The sequence below is a fragment of the Amyelois transitella genome, chromosome 14 (genome assembly GCF_032362555.1).
Source record: "Amyelois transitella isolate CPQ chromosome 14, ilAmyTran1.1, whole genome shotgun sequence".
NCBI lineage: Eukaryota > Metazoa > Arthropoda > Insecta > Lepidoptera > Pyralidae > Amyelois > Amyelois transitella.
In genome coordinates this window covers 4,219,429-4,232,579 of record NC_083517.1, presented here as the reverse complement: position 1 = coordinate 4,232,579, position 13,151 = coordinate 4,219,429, and the positions used below count along the sequence as shown (strand labels likewise).

Below are 13,151 nucleotides of genomic sequence, written 5' to 3'. Positions count from 1 at the left end.
TAAATTTTGTACTATATTTTCAAGACTAATTCTCATTTGGTTTATAGACAAAATCACCGATCTATAAAACTGACAATATTTTTGTTTTTCAAGTAAAAAAAAAATATCAACCATTTGGTTCTACAATTTTATTAAAGTTTTTTCAAGTAATCACAATAATAATTACCTGGTCAAACACACAATTTTATCATTCGTAATGAAAATATAAAAATAGGTGACTCCATGTGTCTCAGGCACTTACCACTAACAACCTTTATAATTTAGATAATGCCGATGTTGGATTTCTATTAATTTAATAACCCATACAAGAGTTTGAAATCAATCTTCACTTAATTAATCATCAGTTAGCTGCGTTTACGTCAATGTATGAATTAGTATCGTAGCGTCTTTAAAGCCGGTCACACGCATGCGCGGTGTACCTGTCTTGTATACTCGCGTAACTATGATCGGTGTCCGAATTTAGGGTTAACTTTTTTAATTTAACCTAAATTATTTTAGTTTTTAATTAAAAATTAAACTATTATAAAATTTGACACAACGATTTATTTAAAAAATAATCAAACTAAATAAAAAGAACTGTTTCTGTTAAAGAAGCCAGCTTCGTTATTTTCATAATTTTGTGATGTGAAAACTGATAAACAAAATGTCTCAAGTACCATTAGTTCGCCGTGCGATCGTTGGCGCTGCTTTAGCCCATGGGAGTCCTAACCCAGATCAGGGTAATCCTTTGGTGATCGACAGTAACCGCCCTTCTGACCAATGGACCCCGGCTGCCTTAGAGAGGGCTGGATCAACGTTAAAAGCCTTGAACCGCATGGCGAAAAGACCACCAGTGCACATTTTATTTGAAGACATTGGATTCACTGTTAGTTCTCACAAAGGTAAGAATTTAAAATAATTTTTATGTTTTTGTACATACTTCTTTTTTTCTTTCGTATCTTCTATATTCTGCTCGTTAACTATAAATAAATACATGAAACATTTGAATAAATCGACTGAATGTATAAATATGCAAAAAGCTTTTTTATTTTACACACTCATTTCGCGTCTTTATCTTTCACAGGGCTGATAAATTAATAACGGCTGATAAATTAAGAACGGTACATAAAAAATAGGAATAAAATAAAAGGCCTGTTAAACTGTTTGGTTGCCTTTTTAAAATATCTATTTAAAAAAAGAATGAGATTGTTACTATTTTTGTATGTGATTACTCTGCCAACCATGATTTTAATAATTGTATTTTATTTTCAAAAAAATTTTAAACTATTTTTATAAAACCTATGTAATTTTTGTTTTAAAAGGAAGCCTGTTATATAAGTAGCGCAAATAGAATCTGCAAAATCTCTATATTATTTCATGCATCGCAGCACCAAAACAATAGTTAATACTTCACGTGGTGGATGCGGCTGGGTGGACATGGTCAAACCAGAAATGTTCGCTTCTGAAACATACCAGTAAATAGATTACAAATTATAGAATCATTGCTTCGTGGCAAAAATTGCTAAACCCTTTGGGATTTATGTTTTTGTTAAACGATTACGCTGTCAACTACTAAATGGTTTTGATCATTATGACAATGTTTGATTGAATAAACAATACTACCGATGTGGCACATTAAAAATTAAACCTGATTTATAAATACCCCAAATGGAATGCGTGAAGTCGCAATATTATTTCATCATGATACAAAATAAAATATTTGCTTCTGAAACCAACAGTTATAATAACGAATAATTCACAAAGTAAAAAAATCATTGCTACGAGGCATGAAAGTAGCCGAACCCTAGTGAAACTTAAATCTCATGAATACCTGAACATTTTTATCACAGTCCTTCATTGTTCACGCACTTATCTAATTATTAACGCTTACTTCCAGTTGCTTCTTTAGATGTTTTTACTTATATTTTTGAATAACGCTAAGACCAACGAATAAACTGTTGTTGTGTGTAATTCGTGGAATAGTTATTTTCTATTCAAACAAACTCTTCAGCTTTATAATATTAGTATAGATACGAATGATGATTTTTATTTGTTATCTACCATCTTATGATTAAAACATTGGCATCAACTGTGTTATACTCTCCACATGTGTTAGGTTTGGAGACTAACAAATAAGAAAACAGAAATGTGGAACGATAAGTGAAAAATCAATTATTTCATTAAATTTATCTATCTAGATCACTTTTATATCAGTTGAACATTTCTAGACGGCAATGATGTCACCATAAAATTATTTAGATGTCAGGTCATTACATAACTATTAGATGAACATTAACAAAAGCGCCAGCACTCAATTAGTCTGATTGACTAATTGACTCAGAGGTTTCAAGGAAATTGATAAGTTACTCCATATTTGTATCAAGTGAGATAAAATTGTTAAAGTATAAGTTGAACAGCAATATCGAGGTCAAATTTTCAAATTATACAAAATAGTTTGTTATATGGTCATTTTGTTTTTGTTTCCGGAAAACCTTGGCCTAATGATTGTCACCCATTGAGGTTTTGCTTTTTATGGCTGTTGTGTCTAAAACAAATTTTAGGCGAAATACTTTTTTTAATTCGTTATAAAGGTCCAAAAAATCTTATATCTATTTGACTACTCATAACACAGTATTTAACAAAGTCGCCCTCCGCCTCAGCTTTTTCCAAGCTTTCCTCTTTTAAGCCACGCAACGAATTTTGAAAGAAAATTATTCCCGTTATAGGTTTATATAAATAGAACTTTTCATAAGACACGGTGCAAACAAAGCTAGTACGGTAGTTTAAAAAAATGAGTTGTGTCTTTATTTCAGTTCCTAATTCTTAAAATATTATCCGTAAAATATAAGTTGGAAATTAACATCATGTACCCGATATTATTGCGTTTATTTGTTATTATTTCAAACATTTTCTAAAGTGATTACTTATAAATTGCCGTTTTAATTATCATTGTAGCCATATGAAATCTCGTGTTAGAGTTGATATGTATGTAACATTCTCGCTGATCCAGAGGGGCAGGTAAAGGCTTCATCTTTCCATTAACCACGATCCCTGCATCACTTCTTTCGCTTCATCTTCATACATCACGCTCTTGATTCAGACACGCACTGCAACCAAGAAAATCCTATGATAGAAGGAAGACTAGTTATGCCTACACATTCTGATTGTTCCATAGTATGCGGCAAAGAAAAATTGATAAAAAATATGAGCGGTTTTGATCCCGTTATCACCTTTCGAATTCGAAACCCAAAATCCAATAGGCTCAAACCTTCCAAAAACCAACAGGAATCGATCCCCGGACCCGACCCTCGACTAAGAGTGGGTACTTCACACATAACTAATGAATAAAGTTTAAGCACTAACCTATTGTTTAACTTTCGCTTTCAACGCTCGCTTTTATGTACTTACTCACTTCAGTCATCAATTTTATGGAGTGCAAATGGATTTTCTGGAAGGAGCGTCGGGTGTTCTGAAAGGTTTGATAAATAAGAATCGCCACATCGCTTACGTTGCTTATCGTGCACATTTCTATGCCACTAGCCATTAATAGCCAAAAGTTCATAGCGCCCTAAAGTTCTAAATAAATAGAATAGAACCACTACATATCTTTCCTATGGCTATCTTAAAAGGGACTACGGAATAGGCTCATAAACTTGCGATTCTTAGGCTCTTGTAGGCGATGAGCTCGCAACCTGTCACTGTTTGAATTTCAATTCCATCACAAAGCTGAACGCAGCCTTTCAGTATTTTCAAAACTATTGGCTCTGCCTACTCTGCAAGGGAATATAGAAGTGACCATAAAACAGAATAATACATATATAGCGATACATGTTACGTATTAAACCTTATAAGGATAACATCCATCCATATTATTTTTTAGATATCAATTTGCGAAAACCTTGAAAATGTGTTCCTAGATATTTGTTTGCAACATTTCTAGTTAGATATGATGAACTGTTGGTGTTCCTATTAAAATAAAATAAATAAAGAAAATAATGACAGAAACTCTTACGGTGAGGGTAAGTACCATATGGGAACCTTCACATTCAGGCAACTGAATTTGTAAATTTATTTCGGGTCAGACTCCCCTGCAAAAGTTGCGGAGGACAGACGAAAATTGCTTCATGTAAAAATCTGACTCACCGAATCCATGGCCAGCCCAAGGTCATGGGCAAAAAAGGAGCATCCCGGGCGCTTTTCTAGAAGACGATGTAACTGGGACAAAGAAGTTATAAAAAATTGCTAGCCCATCGCACGTAGAAAATCTTTAAAATATGCACGAAAGCTCCAAAATAAAATGGACTATGACGCAGACAGATATTTTTGTTGAGCTGTGCTTATAAAACAAAATAAAAACATAATATTTGAAACATGACTACAGAAATCTTGTTTTAATTTAACAGTATGGAACAGGTTTGTTCGCCGAAGATGATTAAATGTAGTTTCAAGATTAAAACCTTTTTTTGATTTCGTGTAATTCAAATTTTTTGAGCATTGAACGGGCCTTTTTTATATTTTCGGTATTAATTATTTTATTGTCTCTTTATTTTTAAATTAATACAAACCATCAATACTGTTAGGTAACCTCAATAAACGATGACTTTTTTTGAATTTTTTTTTTATAATACGTCATCTCGCCAATCATCGGTTGTTCATCAGAATTAAAATGTGAATTGCCTTATTATTTAAATTCATGCGACTCGTGACACAAGATGAAGAACACGAATATAACATAAATACTATTATCCTAATTAAATCAAGTGGTTCTTATATCTAAGTCTATAAAGCTAAGTATAAAATTCAAAAATTAAAAAAAAATTTACTATTTTTAACCTATTTCAAAAAAAGAAGAGATTCTCAATTCGACAGTTTTCTTTAAATTTTTTTTTTAACTAAAATACTCACGCCTCTTTCCCGGAGAGACTACATCTTTCCACTTGTCTGCAGACTTCTTAAATTTTTCATGCGACCTCGTTTACTACTCCTTTTTTCTGCCACAAAATGAAATCACAATAAGAAGAGCAACTTGTATCCAAATCTTAAAGTTGGTTGCACACTTGTGTCAACAGCGTACAGCGAAATGTCCGAAATGCAGAGTTTAGATAAAGGGCGGAAGTTTTCCCGAAACTCGGACGGGCGCATACAATAGCCCAAATCACGCAAACTGCGCGAATTGCGGACGTCCGCAGTGTGCAACTGACTTTACAGAATTGCGTTTAAAATGGATCCCAAATTTGATTTTTGCGTATCTGCCGAAATGCTCGTGATGTGTATGTAGTTGTTATGTTTTCAGATTTTGTGTTCCGTTTTCAAAGTAAAATGTGCATACTTTAAATGTGTAAACTATTCTGTATAAAAACTGACGACAAATGAGTATTTAGTTTGATACTAAAAAACTATAATAGCAATTTTATTGCTTCCATATTGATCTGGTAGCTAAGAGAAAGCATAGTGTGTTCCAGCTGTTTCTCTTCGCCTGCAGATTGTAAAAGTCAATCAAGGAAAAACTACTCAATATAGGAGATTCATCATTTAGGCGTTGGGTCAGGAACCTGTAATTAAATATTTAATTCATGAAGCCAACACAAAACCAAGCCAACATAGCTGAATGTGGCCTTTGTTGACTCTGTCTATCCTTAGTCTTATAGTGATAACGGCATGATTATATGAACCTATGTATTTTTACTTCTTTGTTTGTAATTTTGCAGTTTAAAAATGATAATTGACATCGAAGCTGGTGGTTGAAAGTCGCATTTTAAGTATTATTTACGAATGTCCAACCGACACTGAAATACGAGTATCTATTGTGATGCAAACGAAAATACACATATATACCTATTTTCTTTTCGGAATGCTTTCTTTGCTTATACACGTAACATGTATCGATTCTATTCTAGTTCCGATTGTAAAATTTGATATTCCATTTTATGGCGACAGTTAGCATGCGATGCCTCGTTGCATAAAAATGTGGGGTTCAGTCATAGAGAAAATATTTTTATTTTCGTTTAAGTATAACCATGTACATGAATAAACTCAAAAACTATTAAACAGATGTTGATAAAATTTAGCACTGATATAGACTTCACCCTGACAAATTATATAAGGAACATTTAATTTTAAAAATTAACAAATGGAGCGATGCCCCAAACTAAGGACAGTTCGTGGTATTTAGTGAAAACTATCTTTTCGGGAATGCCGTACAAAGTCTCAAATATGTTTTTAAATATACCTATGTCTTTCGCGTAGTTTAAGGTAAAAAACTAAATATTAGAAAATTTTGTAATCGTAACTTGTTTATCATTCTTTCGGAAACAAATTAAAAACATTTCGTTTTTAAAGTCGCGAAAAAAATAACATACGAGTAACTACATACTCCTTCTTTCATTCATCTTTTTAAAAATGGATTGCCATAACAATGTTGCTGCCAGTAACAGTGGGTCAAGTTCAACCTGTCGATAAGTGGATATAACCATTATGAGACTATTAAAATAATACTTTTAATGTAAATATAAAAATCTTCGCTACATGCGATGTGGGTAGCAAGGTCTATTAAAAAACATATTTAAAAATCAAGATTCTGTTATGGTTTCCATAACAAACAGCCAATTAGTTATTCTGATAGAAACTTTTGCGTGACTGATACCCAGGTGTCTACTTGTATCAGCTGAAAATATTCCAAAATTGTCACGGGAACGGCAAATAAACAAGATTTTTCGTTTTACGAAGCTTTTTATTATTTTGCTCCTATGACATATTTATCCTAAACTGCTCGTTTCAAAAAGTTGTAATGCTGTAGCCAGTACCTACCCACAAAATGTTTAGCGCACCCGCAACTGTCAACATCTTTGAATCTCGTGGCCTTCTTTTGACTATAAATTGGCGCTATTAATGACTTGTATTTATATTGCAGCTTTCGTTTTTACTACGCTTTTATTAGCTTGGGTTGTATGTATGTATGTATGTATGTATGTATGTATGTAACGGAATCTTTGAGCTTAATTTTCACTGATTTCTAAACGTCTGATCAACTTGAAACTTTGCACACGTATCAAGGACCGATGACAATGCAATATTTTGATAAGAGTTTCTCATTATCCTTATTAAAACTGCCAGGATTAATAAATTCATTTTTAGATCCTTCGTATGAGAGTAAGAGAGACAGAGATAGCACCAGTGCCAGTAATCTCCATACAAGAAACCAAGAAGTTCTGACGTATAAGGAGTCCAAAAAGAGATGTAATATATTTCCATATAATGTTACTATTAACCTGAGGCTTTTTTATTTCATCGCATCGCTCCATTTAGAATTACCATTAGAAACAATAGTAGAATTAGTAGAATATTTTAAAACAATAAAAAATATATAAGTAATAAAACAAAAGTAATAAATGAAAATTGAACAACTAAATTTACAATAATACAAGAATAAAGTTACTACCTACAGAACTTTGCGATATTTAATACGTATTTAACATATTAATGAAATTCTTGAATTAACATTAGGTATCTTTTGCCTATTTATAATAGCAACACTGTAATACTGGTTTAAGAAATGACTGACAGTTTATTTTTTGTCAAATAAGTTTTGCAGTAAGTTTTGAATTCGATTAGAAAACCTGTAAACTTTCTTTCTGTTTTTTATACCGGTGCCTGTGTATTTACCTATTTGCACTTTGTTTTGTGCTGATAACTTGACGTTATTTGTAGTTTGGAATCTTCCGTTGAGTCGAGCTTTGTTCTTCCGGATATTCGTGTGATTTTATCATCTGAGATTGGACTATGACTGTGTTCACTGTGTTGTGCAGATATTTCTTAGATAGGACTCCTGTAAAAAGTACCTGATTATTTGAGATAGGAGTCCCAAGTTTGTGTTTGTTTTTGTGAAAGACAGTTTTACAACGAAAGTGCCACGATGTCTTCAGATAAACATTGTTGCGTTCCTGGTTGTAAAGGCAGTGGAGGTATGTTTGAAATATTTTTGTTCCTGTATCAATCTGCCTCTTAATCTTGTGGTTTGATTCCTAGCAAGGCCACAATCGAAAATTATTATGTTTGCTGGATAGTCAAAAATATTATTAACAGTGATTTATCACTATAAAATTCTTTTCAACTGGGTTTAACAATCATCATACATACATATAATCACGTCTATATCCCTTGCGGGGTAGACAGAGCCAACAGCCTTGTAAAGACTGATAGGCCACGTTCAGCTATTTGGCTTTAAGATAGAATTGAGATTCAAATAGTGACAGGTTGCAAGCCCATCGCCTAAAAAAGAATCATCATTATGAGAATATTATGAGGTTTAATCCAATCAGGCCACATATAACTTTAAGAAAGTTAGTTGTGAAAACCTCTGGCGATGGGCGCATGGTTGCAAAAGTCTTTTCTAGTATGATAGTTATACTAGAAGTGTTAACTTCCAAAAAATAATTGTTTAAAAAAACTAAAAAACTACGCGTTTTATTGTTGAACTAAAAAATAGAAAATAAAAATTAATGACAAAGGAATTATAAAACAGTAGTAGCAAGTCGAACAATCAGTTATAGTCAATTACCTCCGATTAAAATTATAACAAAATTAAATTTATAAACAAAACAATTTAAATCGGAGTAAAAAGCGTGGGGTGCATTTTACTTCATTTTCATAACTCTCTTGTCATAAATATATGCTAATAGAATGATTTTAATATTTACTACATCAAGCACCCCACGCTTTTTACTCAGATTTAAATTGTTTTGTTTATAAATTTAATTTTGTTTCAAGTATAAATTGTTTCCCTTTCAATGCTCAAATTGTTAACGGGCGCTTAAATTAAATTTAAGACGAGTATAATTCTACTCGTATGTTTGGCTACGGGCTAGTCCATATTCAACACATAAGTTATTATGATCTGACTTAAATCATTGAATATAAAACCTTATTGGAAATTATAGTCAAAAGAAAACTCCTTCTCAGCTCAGTCAGTCAGCTCCTTCTGAAAAAGGACGCCACTACGCAAAAAATCAAGTAAATGATACAAGCCTTACAATTTCTAAAAACTAATAAGCATTCATAATCAAATATGCTTTTGGAAAATGTCGCCAATCTTACGCGGGCAAAACCGAGTGCATATACTAGTGTTGGGTATAACGACACAAAATCCCAACACATCGCCGCACCTCGTTAGCTATGGAAAAATTAATAAAACCCAAACGCAGAATCGCGCCCGAATGCACCGCGCCGCTGCTAACCTGACTTGCATGTACAATATTAGATTCTACTGGAACTGCCTGCTTACTTTAACAAGTTAACGTACTTTGTGTGAGACAGGACGGTCTTAAAACTGAAACCTACAAAGTAGCAAGAGAAATGTCGGAAAACGGGCCTTAGGACCCGAAGCTAAGTGGTGGAGGTGCAACTGGGAAAACGAGATCGAATCGGAGACGTTCTAGTAATAGGTCTAATCAAGTGTATGCTAAGTACCCTAGCTTGCACGAAAATTTTTATGAATGTGGATGAAATAAAAGGAGTATATCTCACTTGGCAAATCGAAAGATGTAGTCCCTGCCCTCCTCTCAGTCCTGATCTGCAATTCCCGGAACTTAATATGGCCAGCCCATATCTCTTCCGTGGATGACGTAAGAGGCGACATCACCTGAAATGATTGACTGTGTGTGAGCATCGGTGAACCCCAGGGCGGAAGCAATCAAGATAGACGCCAACAAACAGGTACAGATTAAATAGTCCTATTGTTATATAATATGTTTTTTTTTTATATTGTACATAATTTTTTCTTAATGGGCAATGGCCTATAGAGATATACTTGTTTTGGTTCATAGTTAGGTTTAAACTTTTCGGTTATATTAGTTTGGGTATTACATTAGCAATTTTAGGAAGACACTTTTATTTGCTTTGGGGTTATTGTAAACAGATTTCATTTTGTATATTAAAATTTTGTACAATATTAGGTATATACAGAGTCTCTTTGTCTCAGGTTTACAAGAAAAAAAATTCTTTAGATTTGAATAAGTTTTTAATAAATTGGTTTTTTTTTTTAAATCATTTCACATTTAAAAGTCTGCCCTGTTATATTTATATAAATAAAAATATAAGACACCTGCCCTAGTTACCCGCCCGCAAATGCTTTGTAACGATAACAGCAACGACCCACTGGCTTAACCTGTCTTCAGCCGCACTCCTGTATGACATTCACAGATAAACCCTAAGGATTAATAATACATCACAACATAGCCGAATTCTACCCATCTCACTCAACTATACATGATTCTTTATTTGGATTATAATATAGATATATTTAGCATTTGTTTATACCTTTCTTAGAAAACCCTCTTTCCAACATTTCAAATAATTAACGCATACAAACACTTTACTGGGGTACTTTCCTTAATAAAATGTAGTAATAAAAATCATGGAATTATAGATACTAAAAGATAAAAAAATAGATTTTATTTACCTAGGCTACAATCGCGTGTTTTACATTATTATCACGGAATAATAGACGGCCATGCTCCATTAACCAAGAAACATAATGTAATTTATTATGTCATTTACAAGAATAACACAGCGAAACTATATTTATTATTACATAAAAAAAAACTCATTCTTATGTGATATCATAAATTCCTAGATTAAAAAATAGAACTCGTAACCTTGACACGACATTTCGCAATATCAAATTTCTAAACTTTATTAGTATGATGATATTACTTTACTAGCCTCGGTATCAAATTTTTTATGCTTTGCTTATCCAGTACACTACGCCGCATATATACATAATCACCCTTCATTTACCCCAGAAAATAGTCAAAGACTTGGATGCCACGTTAAGCTCAACTTAAAGATGGAACTGAGAAGAAATATTATCAGGTTGCCGGTACATCGCCTAAAAGAATTAACACAAGTTTTAAGCCTTTTCCATGTTTGAATTTTAATTATTTTTACAATCTGCGTGGGAAAAACAGTACTTTGATACTTGTAACCTCGCAAGCATAAGCTTCTCAAACAGTTCGAAAAATGCGAAATTTTAAATAAAAGGTTCTAAGTTATTAGAATTTATAAAGTTTTCCTGCGACTCAGAACCGTTGTAACTTGGTACAGTTGTAAATATCTTACCTTTATTTGGAACTTTAATCAATATCAAAGTAAAGAGAACATCTGCTTGATTGGTCCCTTACATATTTATTTATTTTATAATTTCCATTGATTTAAAGAAAATAACAATTTGATAATAACAACTTATACTATTGTTCTTAACAATAGTATAAGTTGATATTATCAAAACATGAATGTCTCATGAGTTAAATTCAGGTGTGCACAAGATACAATATCAAGAGATAGCAGTTCGATGTTATTGTGAGTTAAATGCAATGTCACTTCTAGTGCAGTCTCCCAATCCTGCGGTACGTTTCCATATCGATATGCAATTTGTGTGTTTCGTGATATGGACTAGACGAGAGAACGTGGTATTCCTGGTGCCATTGAGTTAGAATTTCTACTTAGAGGTGGAAATTACGTGTTACTTAATTGATATATTTATAAATATTCATGCAATAAAACTATATGAGAGCTTAGACACGAATACCGTGTATTTTCATGATGCGCGCGCATGGGACACACCGCAGATAAATAATAACCTAACAAGAACGAATTTATATGACATCTCAAAACTAACATCCAATCCTTAAAAATTAAAGATGTGACGTTTGTACCTATGTACAATCTAGCTTATCATATTGCTTCTGTCTCCCTTGTAAAGAATGAAGAAGTGATATGTGTGAAATTTAAGCCTAAGGCTGCAACCAGGAAACCATAGGAAATTTAGGCACTGTATGTTTTAGTAGTTCACCTCAATGGTGCTATGAAAGATCCGCACGTCCGATATATTCTGGAAACGTGTGGAAACGCCGCTTCTACGTTTCTCCTGGGTTATACTCACTCATCCATTTTTGAATCCCGAATTCAAACCAATAGCCGTCTAGTGAGCAATATTTATAGTTAAAGCCAATTCTTCATTTTTAAACTTGCAAGTGAATGTATTTTTCGTGTTATGAATATGAAGTATCAGCTTGTAGATATAGTTTTTGATTTTTTTCAATGATTTTAATGCAAAGTATACAAAAAAGCTAGTGGCAAGTTGTTAGTCCATTCTCTCAAAAAAGGAATCCCGAGCCTTTCCCTTTATTAAATTTAACAATTTACGCGAAAAGTAAGCGGCTGGCAAAACACTACCTTTTTACCTCGCTACCTTTATACTTTAAGAAAAAGAATAATTTAAAGAAAAACATTTATTCAGACTTCTTACTGCGACTAAAAAAATAAGTTCATCAATCTAGTAAATTAATGATTCGTTAATGAACTATGACATTTTAATTGTATCTCGGAACTAACACGTGAACTACTAATTGTATATCAAGATTACATTTTAATAATTAGAATAGGGAAAACGATTAATGACTATTCGATTGTCGAGAATTAAAAAGAGGCCAGTAGACTGTGACCTGAATTTATGTTCCAATTAAATAGTGTCCGACCGAAGGTCTATTTTTGGCCGAAGCCGAAGCCGAAGCCGATTAATCGGCTATCGCCACAACCTTCGGCCGAAGCCGAAGCCGAAGCCGAAGGTTTATATTCACTCAGCACTCAGTAATTAATTTTGTTCAATATTGTCTACAAGCTACAATTAATATTAAAATCATTTCAAAACCTCAATATTGAAGGTTTATATACATATTGACTGTCTCATATAGAAGTTGATGATATATCATAGAGGTGGTTGGTTTAGAGATAAACTAGCTGTTGCCCGCGACTTCGTCCGCGTAAATTTCGAGTTGAATTTTAATCATACAGTCAGATACAGACAGACAAAAAATGTAAAAAAAAAATTCTCTATCCGTTTCAGTCAAAATATTAAATGTACAGAAAAAATATTTTTACCGTTTTATTATTATATGTAGTATTTTGATATTCAGTTTTTTTACATAAAATACTCAAACAATACAAAAAAAATATATTTTTAATAATAAAAAATATCTTGTAATTGTTGGGATTCGAACTTGGACCGCCAACTTCACTGGACCATCGAAGCCGTTGCGTTGGTGTCGAAATTAAAGTAGACTACATACATATGGTCACGTCTTTATCCCTTGCGGGGTAGATAGAGCCAACAGACT

General features: G+C 32.9%; 1 protein-coding gene across 1 annotated transcript in view; it reads left to right on the top strand.

Moving 5' to 3' along the window:
- Window positions 1–395: 395 nt before the first annotated feature.
- Window positions 396–13,151, top strand: part of LOC106130901 (ATP-binding cassette subfamily G member 4) — a 62,288-nt gene continuing 49,532 nt past the window's right edge. The window contains exon 1 of the mRNA XM_013329843.2: window positions 396–881. Coding sequence (XP_013185297.1) covers window positions 644–881 — 238 coding nt within the window. The 5' untranslated portion in view covers window positions 396–643. The remainder of the gene's footprint in view (window positions 882–13,151) is intronic.